This window comes from Papaver somniferum, chromosome 5 (genome assembly GCF_003573695.1).
Source record: "Papaver somniferum cultivar HN1 chromosome 5, ASM357369v1, whole genome shotgun sequence".
In the NCBI taxonomy this organism is placed as follows: Eukaryota; Viridiplantae; Streptophyta; class Magnoliopsida; order Ranunculales; family Papaveraceae; genus Papaver; species Papaver somniferum.
Genome location: NC_039362.1, coordinates 172,767,984 through 172,789,439, shown reverse-complemented (window position 1 = coordinate 172,789,439; position 21,456 = coordinate 172,767,984). Strand labels below are relative to the sequence as shown.

At 37.3% G+C, this 21,456-nt stretch overlaps 1 protein-coding gene across 1 annotated transcript; it reads right to left on the bottom strand.

Annotated features, from left to right (window-relative positions):
* Positions 1 to 1,284: 1,284 nt before the first annotated feature.
* On the bottom strand, positions 1,285 to 7,364 carry LOC113283671 (B3 domain-containing protein Os07g0679700-like). The gene is made up of 12 exons (XM_026532999.1): positions 6,862 to 7,364; positions 6,110 to 6,191; positions 5,913 to 6,014; positions 5,117 to 5,772; positions 4,905 to 5,001; positions 4,602 to 4,776; positions 4,429 to 4,505; positions 3,907 to 4,329; positions 3,732 to 3,781; positions 3,096 to 3,209; positions 2,905 to 2,972; positions 1,285 to 2,382 (listed from the first exon to the last, which is right to left on the bottom strand). Exons 1-12 carry the CDS (start codon positions 7,011 to 7,013, stop codon positions 1,517 to 1,519), a joined length of 2,862 nt encoding a protein of 953 aa, XP_026388784.1. The 5' UTR covers positions 7,014 to 7,364; the 3' UTR covers positions 1,285 to 1,516.
* Between the last annotated feature and the right edge of the window lie 14,092 nt (positions 7,365 to 21,456).

Genomic DNA, 21,456 nt, shown 5'->3' with positions numbered 1-21,456 from the left:
TTTGTTGAGCAATGTGGATGAACAAACTGCATTCTCCACTATGGGAAACAAGAAAAAATGAACAAATCTGATATTTTAGGATCCCACTATTGATTTTATTAACATAAATTAATAAGAGTTGGGTCCCACTAATGATTTTATTTATATAAACTAATAAGAGTTGGGTCCCACGGATTATTTAACTAATAAAATAAATAATAAAAAATAAACCATAATTATAATAATCAGGTTTTGGAGAGAGAATATGTGAGGGGCGACATTGCCTCAGACGCTGGCGTCATTGACGCGGACGCGGGCGACACAAGCTAAAACGCGCGTTCAAAGTTCGAACGCTGGCGTCTTTCTTTCGAGCGCCAGCATTAGTAGGGATGGCGCGCGCCACTACAATAGACGCGCGTCTGTTGTTCTGACTCGATGTTCAAATGAACAGATTTGTTCATCTGAACATCTATTTTCTTGATTTGTTCATTCCATAGTGGGAGCAAAATGAACGAACTCTAAGTTTGTTCATCGGTAGGAATTGCTCTTAGGTGTTCACAAAGCTGGTGATGGAGGTTCAAATACGTAGGAAACGGTGTTTCCAAAATCAAATGATAAGTGGTAACCAATTTCTCAAACCGTAGGATGAACTTTCCCAAAACTCAAACTCACTTTTCCCCACCGTTCAAGCTTAATTTCTCAACGTAGATATAATTTCAACCAAAATCAAGCTTAATCTCCCAACCGGACTAACTCGATTCCAAACCGTAGCCTACCTTGTGTTTGTATACGGTAATCTCCCAACCGTACTAACTCGATTCCAAACCGTAGCCTACCTGTGTTTGTATACGGTTGGATTTTTTTTTTATTTCCCACCATATGTTATTCTACGGTTTATTTTTCTTACCGTAGATGGGACTTATAAAAAGAAAAATTGATCCCAATCGCATTTTTTGAACTTTAATTTTGGATTTTCAAACACTGATAATAAATCAAACTATTAATTTAATTTAATCACTCGTATCACTTAGTTTAGTTAATCTAATGTTTCACACTAATTAATCGAGGGTGTTCTAACCATTAATAAAAATGACAAGATAAGGGGTTTTGTTGATTACTATTTCACAACCTAATTTTATCCTCTTGTGAGTCCTCCTCAACACCAAAAACTTAGAGCCCCTATAGATTGCAAGATGCATGGTTACAGCCTTATAGATTTATTGTTAAATCTCCTCTTCCACACTGGTTTTGTAAATGGTGAGTTCAGACTCCTACTGTAACTCATATAAAACAACACTTCCGGAATAATAAAGAAGAAAAAGAAGGTGGGTGTAGATAGAGATCTTCCCAAGACAGGAGCTGATTAACGTTTCTCACAACAGCTAATAAAGATGCTAAATTATGGGTTACGTTAGTCAGATTCTGGCTTAGAGGATGAGGACGACTCCAACAAAAAAATTGTGTATAAGAGGCGACACCCAGATTAATTGAATATATTTACAGGCTAAAAAAAGAAACTTCCAAGACTCACAATGAATCATTTTTTTGCTGGATCAAGCATGTCATCCCCTTTATCAGCGCCTTTCTCTCGCTCAGGAACCTCAAAAGCAATGGAGGCATCCTGATCATCATGTGGCGGTTGTTCATCACTCTCACCGACATTAGCTTCCTGTGGCAATGCAGCATTAGAGTTTGGGCTGCTGATTTGAAGCTGCTGCTGCTCATGCACCAAGCTCCTTAGCCCATTTTGCTTCAGGTAGGTCTCCAATGGAAGACTTGCCTCCTGGAGCAGACTGACCATGCTCACACGTTCGGACATGACTGCTGCTGTTGCAGCTACAGCTTGCAACTCTTCTGAGCGGTGAACAGGATCAGAGTTCAAGTCAAGCTGACCACCCTTTACATTTTCCGTCAAGTCTTTCTCAATGTAGGTTCTACTCTCGCTTGCTGACTCCGATTCAATTGCTTGGCAGGCTTCAGAATTCTCTGAAACACCAACAGGAAAAACTATGCCTCTCGTTGCACTTTCCACTTCTATTTCATCCCTAGAACTTTCCACATTGCACTTATTTCTCTGTGCAATTTCGGCTTCCTTCTCTGACTGCCGTTTCTTTTTCCGCAACATGAGAGTTTTAAACCGACGCTTCACGGTCATACAAACGTTGCATGTGCAAGTAGGTTTGTGCTTGGGTCCCTTCCCGCTTGGCGGCTGGATGCAAACAATGCATGTGCATCCAGGACGATGTCTTGGGTGTCTAGTGGTGGTCGCGACAGATGGTGCAACTGTACTGTCATCACCATTCTTATTTCCAAAAAACGCGGCAGTAGCTAAGGTGTCTAAGCCAGAAGGCTCATGTTCTTGACGTTCCTTATCACTTGTTGACATTCTCTGCATCTTAAACTCTGTAGGACATTCAGTGAGGGAGAGTAACATAAGTTGAGATTCGTTACCAAAGTTACTATACAACCAAAAGATAATACGTGATAAGAAGAAACTTGTAACAGATACAAAGATTCACCCACCCGCGGTAGGTAAATGCCTTGATACACATCCCAGATCCAGATGTATTCCAGACAACTGACTAAATGATTTGTCAACACTTAGCTACTAGTGGTTTTACTCCAGCAAAGCAGACATAAAAGTATCCTTGCAGACAATCACTGACTCACAGTGTGTATAAAGCTTTATCCTAATGCTTAACGTAAGTAAGTTATTCCTAAAGGCGAGCATATGTGTTTCATCTTAACCGGTACTTCCAGTAGTTAGTGAGATGCATTTATCCAACTATAGTCGATCCCTAGTCTTATATCTACATTATAGATTCTGCACTAAAAGCAACACTAAACGACAAAAAACGAAAAATATTTCTAAATCTCATACAATAGATTACCATTTCTTATAAAAAGAAGAAAGATGCATCATACCCATATCAAGTCTGAGAAGATGTTCCAATTCCCTGGGAGTTAACTCATCTGGTCCAGAACATGTACACCTGCAAGCATGGAATTCCAATTAAAAGCTTGTTTGAGTTGGTTCCCAGATAACAATCCCGTTACTAAGCTACTAAACCCAACGATAAACTTTGTAGAAAATAGGGTAGTATACCGTCACTGACCTTTTAGTATCCCAAACATTATCTGCACATGTCCACTTTGGAGGGACAAGAACATCTATAGGCAACCTTCGCCATTTACTGCAATTGTCACACTGAGCCCACTGAGCCTGTACCCTGTAATAAAAATTTCATGTCATGCAGTCTTAGGAGGATAAATATACATCAATCCTTAAAAATAAAATGATGTGCCATGAGAAATTCTCAGGCTTCTACAAGCAGAGAATGACTAGAATCAAGAGGAACAGAACTGTCCCTATATGTCCGTCTGTGGTACAATGTTGCTCCTACACAAGGGTCAAGAATGTCACCAATAAAATGTCAAAGGTCAAAAACTACCAGGTCAAAATGACCTTGGCCAACTGTCTGTCTATTTATATAGAAATGGTACCATTTAAGCGGGTCGCATTTTGTCCAAAAATCCTGATGCACCAAATATAAAAAATGATTGCTGACATTATTGCTTTCTATGATGTACATGATATAGTCAAAAGCTACTATTTTGAATTAAGAGCTCCTCGACATGCTAAGACAATTGACTAAGACCAAATTCTCATCTTAACGTACATAAGAGCCTACGAAACTACCACACATATCATTGTAATTCAAACACTATTGCTCATTTATAGAAATTCTTACCCAGCTGCCCCAGATGTGAAAATAGTCCTCTTTCCAAAAACTGGGGGCTCCTGCATTACAAAATATAAAGAATAATAATTTAGAAGTGACACGCAGATTATCTTATAACAGCATATTGGAGTTTAAATAAACAAAGACAACAAATAATTTACAAAAAACTTCGAAAATGTCTTACTTCATACTCTTCAAACTCGTGATCCTCGATAATGACAATACTAGGCTTGATGCTAGGAGGTGGACGGAGCAAATCCTGTGCATCTTCCCATGTAAGCTTCAGTTCCAGTGCAGATTCACTATCTATAAGCAGCCTCTTGCTCTTAGACCCAATATTACGACTCCTTTTTTTCTCTGGAAGCAGCAGATGCTGAAGCTGCATTCCCTCATTTGTTCGTTTCCCCTGCTTCTCAGTTTTATGCCAGCTAAAATCGCCACCAATACGAATATGTTCGGACATGGCATTTAAGTGGGGATCTGTGCTCCCTTTCAGTGACTGGAGGAGGCCAGCGTAACCACTTGCTACTGGTAGGTTCTCGATAACATCCGGAAAGAAAGAGGCATTGGAAACTGCACCACTAGCAATTGCAGCAATTTGACTATCCTGTTTAGTCCATAGTTAGATGTTAATTCCATAAGTTAGTGTAGAGCGTAAACCAAAAAAAATGACTAACTCACTTAAGTGTATGGTCACGGAAATTACCTGTAGATTCACAGAGTTTGATGCCTTACGGAACCCCATAACAAGTTTTCCTTCAGGATCTATGCGGCTAAATGTTACTGCGGATTAGAAGGTTTAAATTAGAAAAAACAGGAGCATTCGTTGTTGTTTTTTCTTTCAAATACCAATGATAAGAAAATGAGAAAGTAAAATACCAGTATCACCGGCTTGCAATTGCATGGACTGTATGCAAGGTGTCACCCCCTCTAAGACGTACATCCTGCTGTTATTGTTAGGCCAAAATCTGAACTGAAACAGCCAATCTTTTCCCTTTGCATCTTGAATCCTTATAGGAACTCCTTCTGGTTGAGAAATAGGAGGAAAATACGCCTGGATATAGTTGAGTTTGACAGATTTATAACCAAACAAAATCCTGAAAGGTTTGTCTAAAAAGATAAAATACAATATGGAGATCAAGGATAGCAAGCTCCAAAAAAGGAAGTTTGGGTACTGCTCACCTCTGCACATGCTTTTGGGAGAACTAAGCGACCAATTCGACCCGCATCACTAGCACTTAGAATTTTCTCAAACAAAGGCACAATTGTGGAATTCGAACTTAAACATATCAGTCAAGGGAACCAAACTGTTCAATAAATGGGTAATACGAAGAGCTCATAAATTAAATTGACATGAGATCATATTAAATGGTAATAAACACAATAGAGGATACTCTCCAGATATCTGCTGCAATTCTTCTTCAGTAATTCTCGGCCAATAACGTGGAAGCAATTGGTTTCTTCCCCGTCCTTCAACAGGTGGTCTTGCAACACGTACTTGTGGAACCGCATCCTTTGTACCCTCTGAACCTATGGCTAGTCCCACCCTTGGGGGCCTGGGAAGGAGATTACGGGATCTTTGTCCATGCGGATAAGAAGATGGGAATGTGCTAAGATCCCTTCCTTCGACAGCCGAACCAGAAAGGGTAAGTGCTAGATTTGTGTTTCCTAAAGAAGCACCGACATTAATACTCAAGCAAGTCTGAGATAATGACTCGTCCAGGTTCTTGACACCCAACATTTCTTTACCGTTGACTTGTTTGATAATTTCACATGAACCAACGGGCACTTGATTTAAATTTGAAAATACTGTGGACCAGCCTTCCCCTAAAGGAACTTGCTCTCTTTTAATTTGCCCATTTGAGCCATTCCTCAGTTTTTCAAGCAGGCTGATTTGGCCCTCAACCTCAATATTCTTTCCCATTTGCAGTAGTTTTCCCATATTAATGCTAGGACCGTCCACTCTATCTTCTGTGGAGGCAGATCTGATTTCTCCCGCATTGTTTATTAGTGTCGTAGCAAACCCATTCTGATTTTCATGACTTTGCATCTGCACAAGTCACCAAGAAAAAACCGAGGTATGAGAGCGAGATCAATAAATAAGCACAGTCATTGGAAAAGTGATGTAACAACAACATTCTCCGTGTTTCAACATGCGCAATGTAATTTTTTGGGTGAAATTCAACTTACAGAAGAATATTTCAAATTCTTTGTGCAGCTAATACACTCTACACCCCCATCATCAAGCAATTCAAACAAAGATTTCGACGCAATACATCCACAATGAAGACGCTGCAACATTTAACGTTCACTTAGGTGCATCACATAAAAGTTGAGAAAGAACAAAATAAAATAAATAACAACAGCTTATGAGACTACGAACTCACCTTACCACATGAAATGCACTCCCTCCAACCAGATTCTTTAGTGTGGAATGCCTCACAGTAAACTGATTGTTCATACGCAAACCTGAAAATAGATCATGAAGACAATCAACATGAAAAACGTTAATTCAGTCCCCAACTACAAATCTTGCATTTCACCCGTCAAACTTAACAGTTCCACATTCCCCCTATCAATAAAAGCACTATCACATCACAGTGTTCAACATTATCATCCTAGCCTCATATCTGACCACAAAAACTCTAATTCTACGACAGACTCCTTGAATTCTCAATCCAACCAAACAGGTCAGTGCCCATGGAACAACTGGGAGCTGCAAGCAGTGCACTACACAATCAAAAATCACCAACACCGGAGCAATTTGTGCGGAATCTTCATCATTTAGCATCTCAAAAACCTTTAAAAAATGGAAATTGCAGCTGAGGAATTGCTCAAGGACAGTCCTATTACAATTCGGATAATAATTAAAGACACAAAATAGTGATTCAAAAGACATATCCGTAGGGGGGCATTGAGCCCCCACCCCTACACAACCTACAGACAGGATCTATGAGTGAATTAAAAATGTCAAATTTGACTCTAAATCAATCAATCACCAAATGTGGTATTTTTACTGAAATCTAAAAATAGGAAATGTGGGTTTGATTCATAAATCTCAAAAAAGGGTCCAATTATAAACAATCAATTCAACCAAATCGAAATCAAAAAGAGGAACTGGATTTAATTGGATTAATACCCGCAATTGTGGCAGAGAACGGCGGAGCCACCAGATCGCAAATCCCATCCTTTTCTCCACTCGGTCGTGGATGTAGAAGATGTAGATGTATCATTTCTATTGCGGCTACTACTCGTACATGAAACATTCGCACAGACTTTCATTGACTCCATTTCCTCTTCAAATCTCAAAATTCTTTCTCAAATCAAGCTGAAAAAACATCAAAATCTGCGCCATTCTTGATGCGCTTTCCAGTCAGCACAACCCACCGGCGGCATCGTATTCCTGCTGCTGCTGCTCCTCATGCAGCACAGAAATTGTTGGGGATTGATTAACGAATGAATGAATGAGAGAATTGATAACGTCGTATTCAGCAACCATACTCTGATGGGTACACTACGCCCACCATTTTTTTATTACAGAGAAGGGGGAGAGAGAAAAAGTTTATCCCACGTTTGGGAAGGAAAAAGGTCGTGTGCGGTTGGATGAGTGGCTGCTTTGCTTGTGTTCGGACGGACCAACAACTCCCATTTCCATCCAAACATATATGACTACAGAACCAACTGCCCTTGTGCTTACGTTATGTCTGCTCACTGAGCTCTTTTTATCGACCTTACTAGAGGTGGTACGAAGGTGGGAGATGATGTGGCACAACCTAATTGGTGGAGAGGAGCCCGACTCTATCACTTGGATAAGAGCCTCTCCAATGGAATATGTGTGAAGAAAAAAGTCATAATATACGTAGGATCCACAACCATATTTATAAAAAAATTATCTCCAACCTATTGATGTGAAGATGACGTGGCAAAAAAAAGTTAAACATCCTCTAGACGAACCTCTAATTTTAGACATTCGCTTAGAGGATGTATTCCCATCCTAGTCACACTATTATTAATAAAAATCATTGAAAAATAAAAATGGAAAGAATTTTAACCAATTGTATGCATAAATATAAGTGAAAAAATAATAGAAAACTTTATGGATTGGAGATAAAACTTGATTTTTCCTTATATTTAGGATTTTATACTCAAATGATGTTTTAAAAATGATGCCACATATGAAACATCCACATTCACCATTGAAGAAGCTCTAAGTAGTTAACGAATTTTGTGCGTCTATTTTCAGATTTAGGGTTTGGATAAATTACCCCTACCATTAGAGTTTTCGTTCTTTAACAAGAAAACAGAAAAATAACTGCTACTCAATATCCGAAATATAACCAGACAACACATTAATAAGAACATTATTACTAGAATTTTGAAACCTTTATGGTTTAAATTTCCTAAGGTGTTTGTAATAGAAAAAAGATTGGGTAAATTTGTTGCACTTGTGTTCCAATGATATTGCACCTTGACCGGATTGCTTAGAAATTAGATTGGCTAAATTTGTTGCAGTTGTATTCCGATGACATGACACCTTGACAGTGGCGGATCTATAGCTAGACTTGGGCTGGCTTAAGCCACCACCAAACTTTGAATTTTTTTAAAAATAGGTAGTGTAACTTAGAAAATTCACATGCAAATTCAGCTAAAATTGTTACAAGCCACCCCTAGAATGCATAAACTTTTTCCAATCTACCCCTAGTTTCAAATCCTAGTTCCGCCCCTGCACCTTGACGGGATTGCCTAGCACAAAAGTAACATCCTCAATATTTCTATTATTCTTCTGCATAACTTAAGTCACACTGCCTGTACGTCCCACCTGTAAGCTTCTCTGATACCCTCTAGAGGCTTTTTTTTCTTTTCTTTTTTCGTTTTTTTGATAGAAAATGTTAAGATTTTATTGATGATGCTGAAAAGAGAAAAAGGAATACAAGATAAAGTGTGTAAGCGTGTCTCGCGGGAAGACTATAGACAACACCAAAAACAAAAAAGAAAACCAAATAGAGGGCATAAGCCAGCTCCAAGACTAATCAGCAGCAGAAAGAGTAAAGCATACAATTGATGAAAAATATAACAAGAAAAACTAGCACAGCTTACCAACGCTTTCTAGCGGCAGATCTATGGCTTCCACTCAATTTATACTTTTGTTCCATTTTAGTCTTGAGAATTCTTTCTCTGTTTTCTTCTCAGATTGCTTGTAAGTTTTGTCCTCACAAGACCTGAGATGAGCTTCCTTGTCAGAAACTACATTAGGGAGGCCTTCACTATCATCCTCACAATCTTCAATGGTTACCCTATCGTTGTCAAGTGCAGACTCATTACTCAACATGCTGAAAAAAAACTATTGGTAGTTACATTAACAATTCCACTCATTGCAACACTGCTCTTTCTTTTAACAGTATCGTCACCATCTGAAATATTTTTCATGGTATCCTTAATTGCATTAACGCCAGACTGTAGATTCAATTTATCAATTTGGTATCGGCTTTTGGATTGGTATGGGAAATTACTAATCATTATGAAAGGGTTATGCTTAAGTTCTTTCACTAAAGTTTTCACCACCACTTGCTCAGAAGTTGGACTAATACAAGAAACTCTCTCTGGAGGTTTTGTTGCATTATATTATTACGAGATATATCCAGATATATTATGTAGATGCACAATCTGTTATGCAGATGCATAATCTGTTATGCAGATGTACCATATCTGTTATGCAGATGCATAATCTGTTATGCAGATGTACCATATTTGTTATGCAGATGCATAATCTGTTATGCAGATGTACCATATTTATTATTCTAGCATATCTGTTATATTTGTACATTACTTGGCTTGTACACCAAGTTATTTCCTTCCTGTTTTATCTCTGGTTCTTGTATATAAGACCAGGCACATGTATATTCGTTTTGTACCTTTTACCTTAATCCAATATACCATGACAAATTCTGTCATGGTATCAGAGCAGGTTAAGATCTAAATCAAACCGTGTTTCCGCTGCAACAAACAAACGATAACCAGTAACCAGTATCAGAATCATAAAAACTCAAAACCCTAGTGTCATATCTTCTTCATCACAGCCCAACATGTCACGTGAAGATTATCAACCCATTACTGTGAAGTTTGATGGAACAAACTACAATCATTGGTCTTTCTTAATGAGAAGTTTCCTCAAGGGAAAAGCCATGTGGAAATATATTGACGGCAAAGCTAAGAAGCCTGCAAACGGAGTCGTTATCACTGACAAAGGAAAAGATACGGGAGAAGAAACTGCAGAGAGCTGGGAGATCAATAATCACAAAATATTAACCTGGATAAGCAACACAGTAGTAACATCTATAAGCATGCAACTTACAAGCTTTGAGACTTCCAAAGATGCATGGGAGTTTCTCTCAAAAAGGTATACCCAGATAAACTTTGCTCAACGTTATAAGTTAGAACAGGATATTCGATCTATGAAACAACAGATGGGACAATCTATCTCACATTTTCACTCTGAGATGTCAATCATATGGAACCAGTTAGCACTAATGGAACCGAACTGGACAGCTGATATAGAGTTATGGAAAAATTACAGAGAAGAGTCTCGATTAGTTCAGCTCTTAATGGCATTAAGAGATGACTTTGAGACTGTGAGATCCTCAATCCTCCATCGATCACCTCTTCCGTCTGTCGAAGCCGCATTGTCAGAACTCATCACTGAAGAAACTCGGAAAAGAATCAAACCAGACATACCAGCAGTGTTTGCAGTCAATTCATGTGCAAACTTTAACACTCATCTCAACTCTCAGAAAACTCATCGTGATTTCTCACAAATCCAGTGCTACAACTGTAAGAAACCAGGCCACCTAGCCAAGAACTGCATCGTGCCATCAGTGCAAAGTGGATCACAAAGCTCAAACACACAAACAATCCAGCAAGGATCAAGCTTCCCAATCCAGTACAACTACTGCAAGGAACCAGGCCATACAGTAGGAAACTGTACATCCCCTACTTCCAGAAATATGAGAGAACGAAGAAAGTTCAATGGAACTAGATACACATCTGCACCATCCAGTTATGCAGCTGCATCCACACCAAACAATCTAGCTGACATACAAGAGATGCTCAAGCAAGCACTCTCAATGGGTAACAATAATTCTACAGCAACATCTGCACTATCTACTTCCACAAGTAGCTTTTCAAATGGTTGGTTTCTTGACTCAGGTGCCTCTAACCATATGACTTTTGATTCTAGCATATTTGAGCAAAAAAGTCCTATTACTATACCTACAATCCAAACTGCAGATGGATCTGAACTGGCTTCCAGTCACATTGGTCAGATTAAAATCTCTGATAAGATACATATTTCTGATGTGTTGCTTGTTCCAAAAATAAGAATGAACCTTATATCAATTGGACAATTATGTAATCAGGGATTTAACATTCACTTCTTCTATTCTGGCTGTGTGATACAGGATCCCAAGACAGAGAAGCTTGTTGGGATAGGCCGTAGAGTAGGAAGATTGTATCTTCTCGAAAGACTGATTTCTCCTAGGCTGTCAAAGAGTGAGCTTGCCGTAACTTCAAATTCCTTTTCTCAGTCCGTGTCTCATTTTATGTCATGGCATTCTAAGTTAGGACATGTGTCCTTCTCTCGTCTCACTCATATGATAAATAGTGGATTATTAGGAACTATTCAGGTTGATAAAGAACCTTATTGCATCTCTTGCAAATTAGGAAAACAAACTTCTCTTCCTTTCATTAATAGTATAACTCATTCTGTCAAACCTTTTGATCTCATTCACTCAGATGTATGGGGAAAATCTCCTATTATCTCTAAGGGAGGAGCACTATATTATGTTACTTTCATTGATGATTTCTCTCGTTTTATCTGGATATATCTCGTAATATATATGAAGATCACTATTTGCAGTCTTGTCCTGATTCCGGTTCTTGGAGCTAATCTGAACCTCTGGAGACTTGTAACTTTGGAGAGCAAGATATGGAATGGTAGCTTTCATCTTCTCACTTATGTCCATATTCTTAGTTCTGCTAGCCCCATTGGACTTGAAGTTGGAGCTTTTTGTGGCGGGCACAGTGGCATCCTTCTCACTTCTGTCCAAATTTTTATCTCCATTGAGATCGTAATTTGGGCTAGTATTCAAATTCTCATCATCTTTATCTATAACTTCTTTCTCGCTAATCATGTCTCCATCTTTTGCAGTGTCCTTTCTCTCATTTTTCACTGGTTCTTCAACCATTAATGGTTTGAGAGGCTTCTTTGGGTTCCATCTTGTCTTCAACTTCTTGGAGCATGTCTTAGAGGAGTGCCCAAACACCATAAAAAGTTCACACTCCGCTGGCTTCCATTGGTATTCTACTGGAAGTTATAGTGCAATTTATATCAATTTCAACATAAACCTTGGCATATGCTAATCTATCTTGATTTATGGTGCAGTCATCTGCGTATAATGGTTTTCCTCAATAGCTAGCAGTCAAGCCTAAACCATCGTTATACCACATATGTATTGGAACCCCATCGATCATAACCCAAAGAGGGACTGGTTTTATCATAGAAATTGAATTTGCCAACCGTTGAGTCCATGGTCTCACTTTGAAGAGTTTTCCTGATATTAATATAAAACATGTATCTAAAACAAGCCTTCTATCCTCTTCATCTACGAAATCAAAAATAAATGCAGCATTGTTTTAGAGTTTGATCCTTACCTCTTGTTTAAGATTTTTCTCACAACAATTTGGACTGATTCAAAAGAGAGGTGTTTTCTCACAAAAAAACTACTACCTTATTTTCATACTTCTTCTTCGTACCTGCTGAGAGATCCTCAGAATGAACATCCACATGAAGTTTTCCATTTACGTCAGTTGGAGGAGTAAATTTCAAAGGGGTTATAGAAGATACTGCTCATGGTTTAGGAAACAATCCTCTCCATTCTTGTTTTTTTTTTTTTTGCAATTCATCATCTTTCTGCTAAGAAGATGAAGAGTGATTAACCATATCCTTTTCTTTATCTTCAACTGATATTTCAGGGGTGTTGATCAATCGCAGAGATCTTCCAGCATCTACATCTCCAGATTCACATCTAGGGTTACCTTTCACTTCTCCTTTCACACCGTTAGTTTCTCCAAGAGATGTAAAATCAAGTGAAACTAGGTTAGACTCATTGTTTCCAAAATCTTTAGATGAAGGAAATAGAAATAGCCGCCATGAAGAAAAATTTCAGATCTGAAACCGCTTGAAATTCGCCTCCACATCAGCGCTCATTCTCTCTCTAGAGTATTTTTTTTTGATACCCTCTAGAGTTGCAGCATCTTCTGTTTGGAATTTTATATTGGCTCTTTGTAACTCTTTGGCCCAACTAATAGCGTGCTAAATCAGCTTTTTTGGAAGCATATTCTCATCTTCATCTAGGTTTTGTGAAGCTTCTTTCACTCACACAACTTCCTGAGAAGTTCATAGCAATTAACGGCCTTTCATGGGGCGCATTTAAGACTTACTCGAACTATGACTCAAAAAAAGTGAGAGATCTAATTTCGGCTCATTGGGTATGGGAAATTTATTGAATCAGTGTTACCTTCCATAATTAGAGAAAACTCCATACAGCTAAATGCTAATAATTATGCCAAATTTTTCCTTATGAGTTTTAAAGATTCTTTCAATATTTTCAGGATTGTTTCTTTAATAATAAAGAATGTTGGCAAAGGGAGGTAAGCTTGCTCTTTTGAAGTGCATTTTATCCTGTGTTCCTACTTATTAATTTTCTCTTTTTAAGGCCCCAATCTCAGTCATCAAGATTCTTGAAAAAAAAAGATGTGAAACTTTCTATGGGAATACAAAGAAGGAGCAAAAACATCTCATTTAGTTAACTGGGACATAGTCCGTACAACTAAAGAAAGAGGTGGCTTAGGTGTTTGAAGCCTCAAACTTATGAATTTAGCTTTGTTGGATAAATGGTGTTGTCGATATGGTGTAGAAAAGACCAAGCTTTGGTATAAAATTGTAGAAGACAAGTACGGAAAAGAGTTCTTCAAATGGATTCCGGGAAAAGTCAATCAATCCTATGGGGTATCTTGCTGGAGGGAAATTGTGGAGTCTGCAGGTTTCATCAATGAACACTCGACATTTTTCCTCCATTCTGGTACAACCATTGCTTTCTGAAATGACCGCTGGTGTAGGAAGCAACCTCTATCTATTACATTTCATAACCTGTTCAAGTTATTCAGGAACAAAAACACTAGCGTTACTGATATGATTTCTATTGAAGAAAATTAGAAATCCGATTTCAGGCGAGTACTTACATATGCAGAAGCTCAAGGATATGCAGTGCCCACTAAAACCATTGGTGGCGTACCCCCTTCTCGTGATGGTCTGACAGATACAAGGAGGTGGAAATTACATCCCTTCGGTGTACTTTCTGTCAAGGCATTGTATTCACAGTTGGAGGCGAAACATGGAGTGACTAACTTTCCTTGTCATTTCATCTGGCAGCAGGTAGTCCCTCCAAAAATCAGTAACCTAATGTGGTGTTTAGTTCATGACAAGTTTAATGCTATAGATATGCTTCAACGGAAAGGTATGAATCTACATAATGATTTTTCTTTGTGTGGTGGGGGAGAGGAGACACACGACCATCTTTTCCTGCACTGTAAGATTGCATACAAGATTTGGTTTAACTTAAAACCTTCTACAAGTTGGACTTGGGTATTCCTGGGTTCAATGATAGCATTAGCGGAATCATGCGTACAACGCAATTCTCTGAATCTGACAACTACATTTGGAGATTTATCCCAGCATCAATCATTAATGCATTTTGGAAAGAGAGGAATTGTAGAAAATTTGAAGCAAACTACCTATTCAAAACAGATGATGATTTCATCTTTGAAGCCAAGTCTTCGGTTCTAACTTGTGCAACGGCTGCAAGTCACGGAGTACATCTAAAATTCTCCAATACTGTGATGTCTAATTGGCAGGCAATCTTTTTGTAATCTTTTGTTAGTTTTTCACTTTTTTTCTTTTGCTTCATCTACCTCTGGTAGAATTGCTCGTACATTCCTTCTTCTTTTAATAAATCTTTCTTTTCGATCAAAAAAAACCTTAACCCAACTTTTGAGAGAATAACAAGAATTGAAAGTTTAAAATTTCATGACATTACATCATCGATATAGTTGTCCAAACTTGCTGGTTGTGGATCACAAAATCTATGAACATTTTGCTAACCTACAAAAAGCTTTGATGTGTTGGTAAAGAAAAATAAATAATAATAATAATAATAATATATTGTAACTTCCTAAATTAGTGTGCCTATCATTTTATAGAAGTTATATGGTAATGCGGCTTGCAAGTATCCTGGACGAGTAACAAATATTTATATGTTGCTGCAATTTAGTATTAGTCGGAGATGCTGCATCTTCATACATATAATTTGATGAACATGAATATTGTGGCAGGCAACTTGCAAGTATCCTATTATGAAGTGTTGTGGAATCCCATTCAGAGATGTAGTTTGTGGGAGTCGTGGGACATTTGATAAATAAATACTGGTATTTAAATGTAAGGGAATGTTGCAGAAAATGGGGGCCGAAAAGCTTGTTGCTTAACATTACCGTAACACACACTTGCTGGCTCAACTTATGTTTTACGTCCTTGTTTCTCTCTTTTTTTTTAATCCAAATTAAAATAGACTCCAAGCCATGAACCTTGGCAGATCAGGAATTGTATGATCCGAAGAACCATTGTCGTTTCTTATGGGAATCCCATCGCATGTTGAAACAACAGGGAATCATCCTTTGATTCATATCCGTTTATAAAAAAAATGATTTATATCTCGCGGGTTGTCCCAAGCGAGAAAAGTGAAAGAAGGCGGGACCCATACTAAACCCAACCCCTGCTAAACCACCGGCCCTCTTAACCCAACTCCTGCTAAACCACCGGCCCAAGAGGGGATCAAACCCTCACTCTTACTCGGTACACCCGCGGTGTGTCTATCACTTCCGATTTCTTCTCTAGCAGAAAGTAGGAATTGAATGTAATACATATTCTAAACAAGTGTGTGCATATGTGTAAATACTTGGACATTGTGAAAATTCGGGATTTTCTTTATAAGCAAAAGAATTTATTTTTTAAGCAAAAGAATTTATTCATTTATTTAGAAATAGAGAGGGGATATAAAACCAAAACTTCCTGAAGAAAGAAGCACAATAGAGATAAAAATAAAAGAATCGGTGAAGCGAAACGATTACATCAACAACCTCACTAAAAGTGTTTCATCTGAAAAGTGTTTTCGGGAGCTTTCATGTATGAAAATTCAGGATTTGAATGGCTAGATGAAGCAAGTTTGAACATAATAGTTGTCATCTACAAATGATACTCTAAAAATGATAAATAAAACCAATCATCCATCAAGCAGTGAACCTAACCCTTATATATATTCATGCAAGTAAATCTTTGATGCAATCAGCTAACTTCTTCCTTCCTCAACTCATGCCTCGTGGGTCATTTTTTATTTCTCAGCCGCTACACTCAAAGCTTCACTACAAGAAACCTTTATTGCGATGATACAAGTATCATTTACGATATATCCTTCATCAGAGTCATGAAGATAACTAAGAGGCATGAACTTTTTCCAACCACTGTTGTCGGCACCTATTTCAAATTTATGAACCTGTTCTGGGAATTTCATTTCATAAGTTTTGAATAACTAACATAGATTAATTACTTTAATAAAAAAGCAAACAGATATATATACAAAGCAATAATACTTCAAAAAAAAAAGCAATGAGAGTCTAACAGATAATTTCGGTAATACCTTCTGTAAATGTGTTCTGGTAATTGGTTTGATTAACCACGATCTACAAAGGGGATACCAGTCCTACTAAGTGTTAATACCATTTCATCGATCCAACGACCAGAATCGGTGGAATTTTTTTGTCCTATATAAAACGGTATCAACACTTAGTAGAACTGGTATCCCTTTATAAATCATGTGATTAACAACCGAAAAACCGTATTCTGTGTACACTGATTTTGTCAAGTCGACAGGGCATACGAAGAGTGACAAGTGATCATATACTTCATCATATCCCTTCGAATAAACTTTTGCTCTCTTAAAAGTCAAAACAAAGCAAAAGTGCAACTTTGTGCACCCATGGGTGCACCTTCCTCCTTCTTTCATTGGCTAGAGTTAACGGGGTTATAGTAAAATCAATTTTTTATTTTGGAAAAAAAAAAAACACGATTGCCAAAGTTCGTTATTTCTCTTCTTCTCTCTTGTTCTTTCCTCTTCCTGCGCCCTAATATCTTTTCTCTCCAACACACAAACAACCCATGCATTGTTTGATATCAAATAATCATAGTCAAATAAAATTAAAAGTAAATCTAAAGCCAGACTAAACAAGAACAAACTTCGTTCAGTTGTTCGAATACAAAAAAATCAGTAAATCCAATTTCTTCATCAAATTTCTTTATTCCCCGTTCATAACAGCACTCTTTTACTTTAATCTCATATACTTTCCTTTTTGACAATGATGATCACACAATTTGGTCAAAATAAAATTTAGTTAAGAACAGAAAAAGCATGAACCTGAAATCAATTTTAACAGTATCATGTATTTTATCAATACAAACAAAAATCTAGAATTTACGTACTAATCGACAAAACCTTCTTGTTATGGTTCTTATTTGTAGTCATCATAAACCAATTGAATGTATATCCCTTTATTCACTTGTTTACAGAAGACAAGAAATTGATTGATCCTTTCTTTGATCATGGAACTTTGAATTTGTATTCGATGGAGTATTAAATTTGAAAGATTAACAAATAATTATTTTACATAGGGAGGTAGTGGTGGAGGTACTAATCCAGTAAGTAGTAATTGGTGGAGAAGAAATCAGGCTTCAAGGTAGAGATGCAGATGGGTTAAGGAAACAACTGTCTTCATATACTAATCTAAAAGGAGGAGATGAGCAGAGAAAGTGCTAAATTGATCTTGGTGATAAAAGAAAAGGAAAATTACAGGGTCCGATTACAACTTATGTTTTCGTTTCCATCTTTCGGTATACAAGATTGACAGAGAAAGTGTGTAAGAACTACGATTTAATAGCACGGGAACTTGTGCTTGATTTGTAGTTGCAAGAAATCCTACAATCACATCCCTTATGAATATAGACAAGATTCTAAGTAATCATAATGGAAATCTTTTATTGGTTACAAGATAAGATAATACAATGACTTTACTTGCTCTCCAAATAAACTTTCTCTCCCCTAGTTTCTTGTCTAACACATACTGAAGATCCCTCTCAATACACAGATTTCTTCCCCTTATATAGGGTACTACATAGTGGATGACAGCTAATAGATCTCATATTTTCGGAATCACTGTGCGTTACAATCGCTCATGTACATTCACTCAACTTCGCACACTTTACACCTTCGCACAGATCAGCACACTTTACTTGTGACTATGCTGACATCATTAAACATGTCATCCTAATTTTAACATGTACGATGGTTGTAGTTGTAAGATACACTCCACAATAACTGATTCAATCTCTAGGTGATCATTATGAACTCTTGTTTTATTAACCAAAGATTAAGAATGTTTACAAGAATGATTCAAGTATTACAACAATTCTACTTGAAACCTAAGCTCACTTTCTCTCTCTTCCTATTTCTTTTTCAAGACTTGTCCTAGAATCCTCCAAGAAACAATGACTCTCTCCTTTATATAGGATTTTACATAATGGATGACAGCTAAGAATCCCATTATTTTCGGGATCACTATGCGACATATTCGCTCATATACAATCGTTCATCTTCGCATAGCATACTTCTTCGCATAATTCTTCACACTTTACTCGTGACTTTGCTGATATCATCTGGTGCGTCATCTCAACTTTGCTATGTGCGATGCTCTTCGCTCAGGTTGTATTCTTTACTTCGCGTAGTTATTAATGTGTGCAATATTTAACTCATACATTTGCCTCTTCTCATGTTGCTTATTCTTCAGAGTGAGCGATATGAGAAATTATCCTCTTGCAAATCGCACATGCTTGTCTTTTTTTTATTTTACTTTTCCGACAATTTTCCGTATTTCAAGCTCTCCTTATGTACGCGTGTCCTTTTAACCACTCATCTTTCGACACGTCCTTTTTAACCGTTCATTTCTTCGCATTAATGAGAATAAATCTTGAAAAATGGGTCGCTCTTTCCTATATATTCTCTTCTATCTTACTCCTTTTATTTCTTTCGTTCTTCTTCACCTTCTCTGCAAATTTATATTCTTCATTCCCATTCTTTAATGGCTCATGCTGGTAAAAAGATGGAAATCGAATTTAACAAAGTGAAAACTGACTTCAATCAGAGGGGTTATAAACTCTCTCTTCCACCTTCATGTAATTTCGCATCTAAGCTTAATCTTGATCTAATTAAATCTGAGCAATGGAATAACCGAAAAATCATCGTTTCGTTAGGTCAACTTCAATTTCTATCAATTCCCTTATATAATCCTGAGATTCCTCTTTTCTATAGAATTCTTGCTGATGAAAGATTTGCACGAGGAATATTTCAGTTGAGTGGTGATGCTATCAGGATACCATTAGAGTATGCTCGTCGCGCAGCTGGTCTTGGAAATTCTTATCCTGATGAAGTGCGAAAAGAGGATCATCGTGATAAAATTATAGATCCTGCTGAGTATACTCTTGATAATTTCTTTAAGAATTATTACATCGCTATTATGAAAAGTAACGTGACTAAGTGGGCTGTTCGCATAAGAAGGGTGGATGGTATCACTGAAGATGAAAAAATTATGCGAGATGTTGATTGGAATTCAAACTCTAATTGTGCTGCTCGCAGATCCAATGATTCTAGTTGGCTTAATTGCCCTGTCATCTTGGAAGGATCCTTTGTATCTGGTAAAGCTGCGGATGGTTCTGACAATCCTCTGCCCGTAGATTTTCCTACTTTACCAGCCTTGGGAATTTAAATTATTTGAAAATGAGGAAAAGAAAGTAGCGGTATGTAATCCTCTTAATTCAATTTGTAAATTCTCGTAAGTTTCCTTCTTATATCTTATTTCTTCTCTTTCGCAGGATGCCAAAAAGGTCAGTACTCGCGCAAAGTATCATCTTCGCAGAATAAGGAAGTAAGAAACACACTTTCTATTTTTTAACAATATTGTTGCCTCTGTTTCTTATCTTGATTATTCGCGTAGGTGAATCCTTTGAACGACAAAATTTTAGGCAAAAGCAAGAGCACTCCTAAGAAACGCGCATCAAAATCTGAATCCAAGAAAACCTTGTTAAAAGATGATATCTCTAGAAAGCGTGCGAGGTATGATTCTTCTTCAAGTTCAGAATCTTCAGATAAAGATACTTTTGTTTCTGAGGAAGAGGTATCGATTGATTCGTATCGAAAGAAGTTGTCTGATCTTTTTTTCTGGAGATGCTCTTGCTACTCTTGGGGATGATGAAATAGATCGTGCTTTCAAGATGGTCTCAAGAATCTGTACTGCTTCTGATTGGGGGGATCGATCTCTTCGTGGAGTTGCCTCTGTGATAAACCCAGATTTTCAATTTGCGATGAATGGCTTGGTAATATTCTGCAACATTTGCCTTTTATCCTTATTATTCCTTCTTTTACTTATGATGCTTTTATTTTCGCAGAGTGCCCGCATATCTTATGCGATTTCTTTAGACAATGAAAGAAAACTTCGCAGGTTGCAGGATGAGAATACCAAACTGAAACACGAGAAATCTATTCTCTCGGATATGAATGCGAATCTTACAGGAGAGAATACAAAACTTAGAAATGAGAATTTAATTAATTCTCAATTGGTTTTTCGAACTCGAGAAAGAAACAAGGAACTCATTGGTATGCAACTTATATTTTCGTACTCCTTTTCTTTTATGCGATCGTTCGCACTTCTTACTTAATTATCTTCACAGACCTGTATGACCTTTCAGATGAAGCGGCTAATCTTCCCGATGTTGAAATTCTTTTAGAGCATCTCAACTCCTCTTTAAATAATTATCCTACTCGAGGATTTAAAAACCTCAGCTTAGAAGAGTTAAGATTAAAATATAATTCTCTTAGAGAACGCCATAAAAGTGCATTATCCACTGCCAATAATTTTAAACGACATTTTTATGAGGAGAGAGAAACAATTCAGGTATTGAAGGTGAAGAAAAACAAACTTATTATTGAAAAAGAAAAGATCACTCTTAGGGGTGCGAAAACACTAGAAAAATTTCAAGAATCCCTTATTGAGGTTAAGGTAGAACGTGATTCAGCTTGTCGTGAGAGGGACATTCTTATTGAGGAAAGAAATTTAATTCGATCTCAACTCCTTTTAGAAAGTGAAGCTGAGTTTAACTGGGCTGCTAGGTTCTGAGCAATGCTAGAAATAATCTAGGTGTAAATGTTAGCCTTCACACTGAACATTCTACACTGGTCGCGGACATTATTTCCAATTATGAAGGTAATTTGTTGTTATTTGATCTTCATTCATATTCTTTAGGAATAATTGTCTGTTATCTTAACTCTTTTGTTGATGCTTCGCAGAGAAAGAGAAGGAATATCGAAAGAGAGTTGCAGAGATAGAAACTCGTTTGGCTGCTAAAGAAGAAGAATCATCTTAACGTAACTCAAAGTATCAGTAATTGAAGGAAAATTGGTTTAATTTAGTCCAAAACAATAGTAACGATGCTAATCGTTCTCGTGAGGCTGCTGTTAAAAGAGTT